The 12,230-nt window shown below is 45.4% G+C and overlaps 1 protein-coding gene across 2 annotated transcripts in view; it reads right to left on the bottom strand.

The window, feature by feature from the left end:
- The window catches only part of LOC119952077 (ADP-ribosylation factor-like protein 13B), a 48,488-nt gene that overhangs the window by 4,991 nt on the left and 31,267 nt on the right, over positions 1–12,230 (bottom strand). Inside the window, exons 7-9 of one of the 2 annotated variants that reach the window (XM_038775620.1) lie at positions 9,260–9,380; positions 5,708–5,957; positions 16–129 (exon numbers count right to left, since the gene is read on the bottom strand). In XM_038775620.1, coding sequence (XP_038631548.1) covers positions 16–129; positions 5,708–5,957; positions 9,260–9,380 — 485 coding nt within the window. Of the gene's footprint in view, positions 1–15; positions 130–3,610; positions 4,117–5,707; positions 5,958–9,259; positions 9,381–12,230 lie in introns of those variants that run through there. The other variant, XM_038775622.1, reaches the window with a different exon arrangement.

The raw sequence follows: 12,230 nt of genomic DNA, 5'->3' as shown, positions 1-12,230 counted from the left end.
GTGCTGTGGCCTTACCCAGTGGTGCTGTCAAGTCCACATTTCTGGAAAAATCATCTTCGGTGTCAGCGGAATTGATTTTATTTTTGCTTTTCTTCTTCAATTTCTTCCTTTTGTTTCTCTTTTCAGAATCTACACCAGATTTTTCAAAAGAGATAAAAATCACAAAATCTGGCCATGACCTTAAATCCAAAGCAGAATGTTCACCCTGAATTTTCAAGCACTGTCAGGTGGCATCATAATAATTAGACCTCTATCTATTAATTCAAAATAAGACTGAGTTTTCAGGACTTAACCTGGTTTACAATGCATTCCCTTCTCCGTTATTGTCTTGACCCCGACACATAAACTTGGTGACAAACCTCCCTCATTATAAATGGGTTACGAGTTCAAAGAGTAAATTATAGGATTTGCACCAATGGACTTTGAATTAGCTGATGCCACTAAACTACAAGTGTTATGATTTATAACATCTATAGAAGTTCTCACTTATTGTGCGGATCCACACACACTCCCTACACGGTACTTTAACCAGGAAACAAAAATGGCAAGCAGGAACTATTATGAAGAAAAACAAGTTGTTGTAAAAATTATTTTAACAACGTATTGAACTGAGGCAGGTATAAGCATGACTTCAATAAATTTGGAAAGGTGACAGTAACTCTGGGCATCAGAAACATCAATGAGAGTCCAGTTTGCCTTCGCATTTAACAACAGCTGGGTTCTTAACGCTTAATGTGAAAAAGCATGACATAGTACTTTATAAGAATGGACTCAGTCAAAAAGTGACACTGAGTCAAAGAGAGAAGGTGACTAAAAGCTTGGTCAAATAGATCATTTTTCAGGAGGGTCTAAAAGGGTAAGAAAGAGATGAAGATGGAGAGATCTAAAGAGGAAATTCTTGAATTTAAGGATTAACCATCTGAAGGCATGGCCACGATTGGTGGAGTAAAGGGATTGGAGGAAGTACAAGAGGTCAGAGTTCAGAGAAGTGCGGAGTTCTTGGAGATTTGAAGGGTGGCAGAACATTATAGAGATAGAGAGGGGTAAGGATAGGAGGGACTTGAACATGGGAATTAGAATGTTAAAATCAAGGTTCAGGACCCAATGTAAGTTAGAGACAGGCAATGTTATTGAAGTGGAAGTAGGTGGTGTTTGTGATGGAGCGTGCAGCTCAGTGTCAATTAAGACAATAGGTTTAAGCAGTCTGGTTCAGTTTGAAACAATGGCCAAGGAGAGAGATGAAATTAAATACATGGGAGCAGAGTTTGCAAAGAGAGAAGAAACTAATTGATTTGGTCTTCTCAATGCTACACTGAAAGAAACTGACTCACCCAAAAATAGATATCAGACAAGCGGTCCAACCACTCAGAGAGAGTGGAGGGGTTAAGGGAGGTAGTGATGAGGTTGAACTGAGTGATATCAGTGTACATGAGGATCATGATCTCATGCCTTTAGATGATGTTGTTGATGATGTTGATGTAAATGAGACATAGAAGTGGTGAGTCCTTGAGGGACTCCTGAGATAACTAAGTGCAAGTGGTTAGTGAAGTCATTGCAAGGGATTCACTGGCTATGATTGGGTAGGTATGAATGGAACCAGATAAAGGCAGTCCTACTCAGCTGGATAACAGAGAAGAGACATTCGAGGAGGTGGGTGTGGTTGAGTGTGTCAAAGGTGGCAGAGAGGTTGAGAAGCATGAAGACAGAGTGTGGACCATGTTTACAAGTCACAGAGGAGCCTAAAATTTCATAACGGCTAATGGGGCTGAAATACAGCTTTCATGAGGGCGAGAATAGGGCTGGGTCAGGATTTACATATGTGCATTTTGCAGAGACAGCTGCCCATATAAAACAGCAATTGTCTCCCATCAAATCTAATTTTCATTAGCCAGGAGTGGAAAACATGACCTGTGCATATTCGGCCTGGTAGGAGCAGGTATAAACTTTGCAACCTCCTTTGGAATGGTGGGATACCCTTTTGGAGAAGTCGGTATCCCTTTGGAGGAGGTCTGGTGCTCTTTTGAAGAGGTAAGCTTCTCTTTGGGAGATGTAAGGTACTCTTGGGAGACTAAGCCACGGAGCTGATAAAAATGAAGGTGAATATGTATTAAAAAAGACAGGAACTGTCAAAAGTGTCAAAGCAACTGTCAAGCTGTCAAATAATCTAAAACTCCTGCCCTTTCATTCTTTGAAAAGATTGTGTGGAGTGTTAAAAACAAATCATTGCTTGCAATTTCACCCTGTCTGTTGACATACGTCCAAGGGCTATCATTACTGGATTTGTGTTGCATGACTGATTTCACAACCTTCCTTTATCACAATGGGGATGCCTTCTATTTCAAAGTTTGACTGACAGCTCTAAGTGCTGATGGACTCTCTGAAGTGGGACTATAAATTCCAATGCTTGTTTTGATAAGGGATTAAGCACTTGAATTAAATATTTGTTCTTATAAGCGGTTGTGTTGTCAAAGTTATGTAAATAGAGCGAATGGGTTCTAATGAATTAGTGTTTTTAAAAAAAATAAAGTCTGCAATAGATACCTAGAATTTTATTTCATAATGCATAGCTCCTAAGGTCAGTCCATAATGGGTGAGTTGGCATGGTGTGTGCAAGGGAAAAGGATGGTGGGTAGGGGGCATGTGTTAGTATGAGTTGGCACTAAGTAGACATAGGGGCTGTAAAGGGATCTTAGGTGGGTGGATGGGAAACATTGAAATAGGGGTTATATAAGGCCATGGAGGTGGGTGGAAAGCATAGGTTGGCAGGAACGATATAACAGTTATGAGGGTTGGGAGAGGAGATATGTTGGGATGGAAGATATGAGGCAGTAGAGGTCATGGGGTGGCATGGGTTGTCATGAGTGGGGCATAGGGAGTGTATGGATGGTACGAGGGTGAGGGTTGTTTTATGTTTCAACGCTTCAAAAAAAAAAAAAATCTTTGACATAATACTGGTGCACCAAGGCAGGCCTTCCACCCAGACCACCTTCTCATTCAGCAGCTGCTGCGTTCATTCTGGGGCCATCTGGCTCAGTTCCCAGAGAACCCTGCAACCCCGGAATGAAACTCTACCCTCTCAAAACGAGAGCTAAAATTCAGGTCGGCATTCCATTTGCGACTTTGATTACAGCGAATTATTTCTCTTCTAAGCAAGGAAAATGAAAACTAAAAAATTATATTTCAATAAGTTGGGATAACTAATTTACTGATTAACGAAGACACACCCTGGTAAACAGCAATGCTGCTGTAATAGCCCGCACAGGCCTACGTGGTGGGAAGGTACGAGCTCCCGAAGCTCCCCATGGTGGCACCCCTTCATCCTTGGGAGTAGCCGGGATACCTTTGGAATCGTGCACACACCAATTTCCTGGGTTCAATGGACGGCCACTCAAAGTGACTGGATCTCGGGTGACCATCGAGCGATTGCGCATTTCATTTTCCACCGGACAGAATCCCTGAGGTGCTCGTGACAGATTAACGGCCTCCTTCATGAGTGAAGAGTTTGCCATTTTTGTGAAAAACAACAGGATTCTCCATGTCCGCACTGCTCCATACCATCCGGCATCGAATAGCTTGGCAGGGAAGGCCATACAAATGATTAAATGGGGGCTAAAGAAACAGACTTCAGGCTCGATGGACACCAAACTGGAAAGATTTTAATTTTCATTCAGGTGCACACCGCAAGCAGTCACTGGGATGGGCCCCACTGAGATGTTACTGGGACATAGGCTTCGTAACGACTGAGCTTGATTATTCTGGACACCGGCGTGAAGGAATGCTGTAACCAAGATTTGCAAGAGTGTTGCCCAGGTCGCCATGATCTCTTCGACACTTCGCACCTGATGACGCGGTGTTTTGTTCGTAACTTCAACAGCAGTTCTTGCTGGCTGCCTGGGATTGTTGGCTGTTAAACAGGACCAGTGTTTGACCAAGTTGCAGTCCGGGGGCAACTATAGTGACAGTATTTGGATCACATTCCCTCACGGAAGTTACTCCCTCGTGAGATTCCTCAAAAGAAACCTGTCCTGGATCCTCCAGCTCCATTGTTGGACCAGCCTGCTGTGACGCCTCCAGTCTCTCTCAACACTGACATGCTCGATGTTGTATCTTCCGACCCTGAAATGGTTGACACAGGTCTAAGGTCTCGGACGTCCATCAGCCACCTCCAGCATTACTGCCGCAGATGGTGATCACCAGAAAAATATATGCTGACTGATCCGACGACACATCAGCTACAGGCTGTTTAGCGCAGCCGAAAAGAATCCTACGCTCTCCGCCTGCTCCTCCTCCGCCTCAATGATCGTAGAGGGGGACTTTAGGGAGGGGGTAAATGTAATAGCCCGCAAGGGGCATATGGGGAGGCAATGATTATCTTCCCCATTGTCCTTGTGGAATAGGAGCTCCCCTAGTAGGGTGGGGGATCTTTGTATAAAAGTCAGCCAGTCAGGCACCAGTGAGAGAAGGAACCTGGTAATGTCTACCGGGCATTGTATGTATTGTATTGTAAATAAAACTGTTTCTTTATTTTACTCAGTGTGGACTTCCTGTGTCTTTATTAAAACTGCAAAGCAATTTTATTATGTACTGAATTCCTACAATCACTGTGTGGATTGAGTACAGATTACACCGGGAAATAATGCACACCTGATTTAATGTTTGATATATGTAAGCCCTGGGTGTAGCACACTTAAATGCGTTATCTAGTCTGACAGTCAGGGCTGTTGAGCACTGAATTGTTCGAGCTGTTGACCTTCAAATGGCAATTAAAACAAGATCTCCTTTAGGGTAAGGATTAACGGAATGAGGAAATGGAATTGAAATAAAATATTACAACATGCAGAAATTGGGGGCAATAAAGAAAATATGTCCTTAAACTCAGTGAGTCAGCAAAACAACATAGGGTCACAATATTAAAGATTGCTCTGATAGATCTTATTGGGTTGCACGGTCCAAATGCTGCCACTTTAGTTGCCCCCGGGCCCACACTGGTCAGAGACTGGTCCTGTTTAACAGACAACAATCCCAGACAGCCAGCAAGAACTGCCGTTGAAGTTACAAACACCGCGTTGTCAGGTGCGAAGTGTCGAAGAGATCATGGCGATCTGTTTGCACATTCTCCCCATGTCTGCATGGTTCTCACCCCACAGCCGGAAAATGTGCAGGGTAGGTGGATTGGCCACGCTAAAATAGCCCCATTTTAAAAAATATTATAGATCCACTGGCACTATTTAAAGAAGGGCAGTGAGTTCTATTTGTAACTCGGCAAGATACTCTTCCCTTAATCAACACCTGCACAAACAATTTAACTGGCCATTTGTTTCAATGCTGTGTGCTGGATCTTGCTGTGTGAAAAATGGCTGCCTCTGTATTTGCCTACTTAACAGTCTTCCAAAATGCTTCTCAGAGACACGGTAAACTTTTATATAAATACAGGTCTTTCCAACTGATTAAATTGTTGCCAACTGTTTTCCAAAAAATCAATGTACTATCCATCCTCGAATATTCCAAAGAGACAAATGTGACCCCATTGAATTTCTAAGGACCAAGCATCTCCCTGTTTGACCCAATTTGATAAGATTTTAATGTATCAAACCCAGTGGCTGTGCATTGGATCTCACATAAGGGAGACTTGCGCACTTCCTGTTTTATAAAATGTTTTTTTTACACTAGATTTCTGGTGTGCAGCAAGCAGGTTATGCTATTGTACCTGTGATGGTTTCTGTGTTTAAAGAGCCTGGCGTCAATGTATTGCTCTCTGCTGGGTGAAAATTGTCTAGCTGTACATCTCCTCTCTCCCTTCTAACTTGGTCTGGTGTAGAGTCACTGTTACTCATTTCTGAAGGGGAATCGCTTCCGTTGGGCAACCCTCTGGTCCCAGGCAAAGTCACATTACTTCCACCGAACCTGAGTTTTTTCTTTCTCTTAGTCACAAAGGCATGCTTGATTTTTTCTTCATCCTGTTAATAAAATGGAGAAATACTTTGAATTACAGCATAACAGTACGATGTACATTTATTGTAGCCTCAGCAGTGGAATATGTTGAATCACCATGAACACTAGGTGCTGAATTTATCATTAACGGGGTGGGTAAAAATATCACCAACGCTGAAGTAAAAATAAACCTCCACCTGAAAAACATAGAAACACCTGTCTTCTTTAACCTTTGGCACATTTTCCACATTCTCACCTTTTGAGGTACCCTTGAATCACGTTACAATTGTAGGCTTTTGTAACGGTTGAGCAGTCTTCTTCAAATTGTTAACCCCACTGTGGTGCTAACTACCTTTGAGTAACTGTGAGGCAGCAATGTTAACTGCTGTGCCACTATGTTGAGTCGTTTAATTGCCCACCACCATTTCGGCTGGATTGGCAGGACTGCAGATCTTAGATCTGATGGGTAAATTGAGGAATCGCTTAGCTCTGCCGATTACTTGCTGCGTCTGCTGTTTGACACACAAGTAGTCCTGTGCTGTAGCTTCACCAGGTTGACACTTAGTTGGTGGTCATGGTAGAATGGGGGATATGCCGGACCAAGAGGTTGTAGATTGTGGTTGAGTACAATTCATTGTTGCTGATGGCCCACAGTGCCTCGTGGATGTCCAGTCTTGAGTTGCTAGATCTGTTTGAAGTCTATCCCATTTAGCACGATGGTAGTGCCACACAACACAATGGAAGGTATCCTCAATGTGAAGACAGGACTTTATTTCCACAAGGACTGTGCAGTGGTCCCTTATACTGATACTGTCATGGACAGATGTGTTTGCCGCAGACAGGTTGGTGAGGATGAGGTTAAGTATGTTTTTCTCTCTTGTTGGTGCCCTCATGTCTGCTGCAGTCATAATCAAGCAGCTATGTCCTTTAGGACCAGGGTCTATGGTAGTTTAGAGCCACTCTTGGTGATAGACATTGAAGAGCCCACCAGGGTATATTCTGCACCCTTGTCACCCTCAGTGCTTCCTCCAAGTGTTCAACATGGAGGAGTACTGATCCATCAGCTGATGGTCGACATGTGTGGTAATCAGATGGAGGTTTCCTTGCCCATGTTCAACCTGATGCCATGATACACCATGGGATCCAGAGTCACTGTTGAGGACTCCCAGGGCAATTCCTTTCCACTGTGCCGTTACTTCTGTTGGATCTGTCTTGCCGCTGACACAGGACATACCCAGGAATGGTGAAGTGGTGACTGAACATTGTCTGTAAGGTATGATTCTGTGAGTATGACTATGTCAGGCTGTTGCTTGATTAGTCTGTCAGATAGCTCTCCCAACTTTGGCAAGCCACCAGACGTTAGTAAGGAGGACCTTGCAGTGTCGACAGGGTTGGGTTTGCCGTTGTCATTTCCAGTGCCTGGGTTGATGCCGGGTGGTCTGTCTGGTTTCATTCCTTCGTGTCATTCCAAAACGTCTCAGGAAACCCTCCTTGGAAGTCCCAATGAACTAATTTGTGGGATTTGCCAAAGAATTTGAACTTCCGATGGACGGTCCCCCCATTCCGCAGGACACTCTGACAAAGTCTCCAACTTGGAGTTAGTGTCGGTAACTTTGGACAGTTCTGACTTACTTACCTGAATAGTTACCTGGGAAATAATAACAATAATAATCTTTATTATTGTCACAAGTGGGCTTACATTAACACTGCAATGAAGTTACTGTGAAATTCACCTCGCCGCCACATTCCAGAGCCTGTGCGAGTACACAGATGGAGAATTCAGAATGTCCAATTCACCTAACAGCACGTCTTTCGGGACTTGTGGGAGGAAACCGGAACGCCCGGAGGAAACCCACGCAGACTCGGGGAGAATGTGTAGGTTCCACACAGACAGTGACCCAAGCGGGAATCGAATCCGGTCCCTGCCTCTGTGAAGCAACACTGCTAACCACTGTGCTACAGCCTGACATAGTCTATGTTAGACATAAAAATCCTTGTGTATTGCCTGGGTAACTATTCAACAGACTCTTCTCTGAACACCGCCCTCCCCCTTCACCCCTGTGATCTATCCTGACTAGCTCCACACCACCTGACTCCTCCCTCGACTCACGTCACCCCATCTAATCCCCTGACACGACCTGGCCTCCCCTCAGCACCCTGTCCAACTACCACCTTACCCAGCTGCCACCCTATCCCCTTACGTCAGCCACCTTGCAACACTTATTCACTCACACTTTGAAAAGCTGTTTAAATGCCCCATAGTGGATGCTAACCAGAGTTACAGCAGTTAGTGCCATTAAAAGGGGGCATTTATCTGCACGGGTCCCCTTCTTTGATGTCTCCGAGGTTTCCTGAATTGACTGAGTTATGCAGGATCCTCCAGAGGAAGACTGGCCAGAAAAATTGGAGGAGGGCAGCAAAGTGGTGGAGTAGTTAGCACTGCTGCATCACAGCACCTAGAATCCGGGTTTGACCCTGGCCCTGGGTCATAGTCCATGTGGAGTTTGCACATTCTCCCCGTGTCTACGAGGGTCTCATCCCCACAACCCAAACATGTGCAGGTTAGGTGGATTGGCCACGCTAAATTGCCCCTTAATTGGAAAAAAATAATTGGTACTCTAAATTTAAAAAAAGAAAAATTGGAGGAAGGTAAATGGGCATATTTTTGTCTGATCAAGGTCAGAAATAGCAGCCGGGATTCTACGATAATGGGGCTAAGTTTTGATGCCATTGTAAACACTGTACCATTTTACGACGGTGTCATCTGGCCGCTAGGAGCAGCGATCCCGCGCAGCACAGGGGGTCAGCATGGCACTGGAGCGCCTCACGCAGCTCCAGCAGCCGATACGGGCGCCAGCAGCGGCGGCGGGGGTCCGTACTTGCGCGCCATGGCTGGCACAGGTCCGCGCATGTGCGTGGGTTGCTTTCTTCGCGCCGGCCCCGGGCAATATGGTGGCGCCCTACAGGGGCTCGGCGTGGAGGAACATGCTCCCCCCCCCTGCAATTAGCCCGCCTGCCGATCGGTTGGCCCCGATGGCGGGCCTGGCCACCGTGGAGGTTCCCCCCCCCCCCCCCCCCACCCCCACTGGAGTCAGAAACCCCTCCCCCCACTAGGACGGCCACTGCAGCCAGAACGCTGAGATCCCGCCGGGTAGGACCACACGCGATCGACGCCGGTGGGACTCGCCGGCCATTCAGCCCGTCAACTGCGTTGAGCATCCCCCTGATCCTGATTGGGAGATTCGGGCCAGGGCATAACATATTAACCAAATGATACACGTGAAACCGAATCGCACAGCACAGCAGTTAATCTCCTTTATATTCATACCTGAGCATTGATGGTATTATTTATACGCTTCAACGGGGTGATTTTTGGGTGAGGTGTGGCTGCATGGTCTTTCAGGTGTTGTCTCTTTTGCTTCTCTAATCCAACTCTGGTCCGTCTTTTCCTGTGAAATAAAATAATCTGAGCCTTATTGGCTATTCTGCAGAGTACTCCTCAAAGTCTGAAAGTAAAACCCAAGCTGACAAGTGACCTGAATTAGACATCTAAGTTCTTACACAAAATGTTGATGCAAAATTAAAGTGACTGACCCAGGATAAAATCAAGTGATGGATAGTCACTGCTCAGTGATCCTGACCTGCTTGACAGTGATCCCGGTCTGCCTCACAGTGATCCCGGTCTGCCTCGCAGTGATCCCGGTCTGCCTCATAGTGATCCTGGATTGCCTCACAGTGATCCCGGTCTGCCTCACAGTGATCTCTTTCATGCCAAAGAGCACATAAGGCAAACTGTTTCTTCCACTGACTTTATATCCAGTAGGTTGTGCACGGATTATTTCATAACCTAATTAGCTTAGCATGTAAGCACCGACTACATACAATGGTGGGTGGGGTAGGAGGCACAGGGGTTGCTGGAGGTTTAACAGATTTCAGGTGTTGTCTCTTACCATCATGCAATGGTAGAACATGATCCTCAATTAGAGTCGCCAACCCTCTAGGATTGCCTGGAGTCACCAGAAATTAAACATTGACTTTCTGGACATTGCTTTGCGTACCCAAAAAATAATAGCCTCAAAGAATTCTGTTTTATCACTTCCGTTTCACACTTTCATTTGTTTATTATAAAAATATTGGAGATGGAAAGAAAGGTTATTTCAACAACATATGTGCAGGTGAAGATCTAAGAATCAGTCCAGTCACTAAATAATAGAAGAATGACAGCACAGAAGGAGACCATTGGGCCCATTATTTCTGTGCTTGCCCGGTAAAGGACCAACTCACCAAGTGCCACTGCCTTGCCTTTCTCCCCCAGTCCAGTAAATTATTCCTTTTCAAAAACTGACCTAATTCCCTTTTGAATGACCTGATTAACCCTGTCTCCACTCCATTGTCAAATTCAAGGTCCATTTCCTGAGATGGGCGAAGGCGCAGAGCATACTGGGTTAGACCCGACAATGACATTTAAATGCATGCAATTGTTGGTTTTGCATGCCACCGCTGGCACGGCGTGCATATCTTGTTGGTGTCACCAGTGATGGACCAGAGCATGGCTTTTGGTTTGGCGCCAGGCACCAACCTCTACTTTGGCCGGTGCCTGATTCTCTGTCCAATCGCAAATCTCGTTTCCACAGTCATGAGGAGGCGAATCCGGCTATTGTGTGCTTCCCTTCTTCTCCAAATCTCCAAATTCCCAATTAAGCCACTCTGTTTAGATGCCACTCCATTTGCAGTACTACTCTGTTTAGAACCGTTCACTGATCCTGACCTGCTTGACAGTGATCCCGGTCTGCCTCACAGTGATCCCGGTCAGCCTCACAGTGATCATGACCTGCTTGACAGTGATCCCGGTCTGCCTCACAGTGATCCCGGTCTGTCTCACAGTGATCCCGGTCTGTCTCACAGTGATCCTGACCTGCGTCACAGTGATTCCGGTCTGCCCCACAGTGATCCTGACCTGTGTCACAGTGATCCCGGTCTGCCTCACAGTGATCCCGGTCTGCCTCACAGTGATCCCGGTCTGCCTCACAGTGATCCCGGTCTGCCTCACAGTGATCCCGGTCTGCCTCACAGTGATCCCGGTCTGCCTCACAGTGATCCCGGTCTGCCTCACAGTGATTCCGGTCTGCCTCACAGAGATGCTGACCTGTGTCACAGTGATTCCAGTCTGCCTCACAGAGATGCTGACCTACGTCACAGTGATCCCAGTCTGCCTCATAGCGATACCATCTACTTCACATTGATCCTGACCTGCTTCACAATGATCTTGGTATGCTTCAAAATGATTCTATGGTTTGACCTGGTAACTCTATCCTTCATGCATGCTGTTTACAGAACGCCATATTTCAGCTGCTGGTAATGTAGTGAAGTGTCAAATAATGAACAGCCTCGGACCCATAATGGCGGAGGAAAAATGTCATCACGCCTTTTAAAAACCTTTTTAATGCATCTCCTATTGAGAGATTATTGGGCTCGAAGCAGATTGTTTATCTTGGGAAATGATTTGTCAAAAATTAGAAAACAGGAAACACAAACAAAAAGTCATCCTCGATTGAGTCACATGAAGTATATACCGTATATACTCGCGTATCATGCGATCTCGCGTATCATGCGACCCCTAAATTTACGTCCCCAAAACATGATTTTATGCTATATCTCATGTATCATGCGAGTCACTTTTTTGGAAATTAATGCCCAAACTAAAACTTCCAAATGGTATCATTGTCTGTGGATTCTGCAGAGTGGATTCTGTTGTGAAAGCTGTTTGCGAATCGAACAGCTTTCCAGCTGGCTTTACAAGCGTCGTTCTGCCACTTGACGTTTCCATTCATAAAAACGGCAAGTAAAACACCCGCGAATTCTGTATCGGAAAAAGACAGCCATGTATTGAATAAACTACCCATATGATAAGGAATTTCACAGATTTTGACCACAGCATTCTGATGGGAAGATGTTCAGCCACTTGACGTTTCCATTCATGTTTTTATGAATGGAAACGTCAAGTGGCTGAACATCTTCCCATCAGAAAAAACAGCAAGTAAAACACCCGCGAATTTTGTATCTCAGCTATCATGCGACCCCCCAAATTTAGGTTACAATTTAGGTCTTCAAAAGTCGCATGATACGCGAGTATATACGGTATATTTTCTTTAATAACTGCCCCATTCATCAAGGTTTTTACTGTGCCCTCCATTGGAGGTGTACACCATCGGAGGCAAAGCAAAAAAGACCCTGATGGGAGTTATGCAGAAGCCCCCTAGCAATAGTTAGGACATGGGGCAGAAAATAAATCAAGAGAT

The sequence above is a fragment of the Scyliorhinus canicula genome, chromosome 17 (genome assembly GCF_902713615.1).
Source record: "Scyliorhinus canicula chromosome 17, sScyCan1.1, whole genome shotgun sequence".
NCBI lineage: Eukaryota > Metazoa > Chordata > Chondrichthyes > Carcharhiniformes > Scyliorhinidae > Scyliorhinus > Scyliorhinus canicula.
This window is presented reverse-complemented; position numbering and strand designations above follow the sequence as displayed.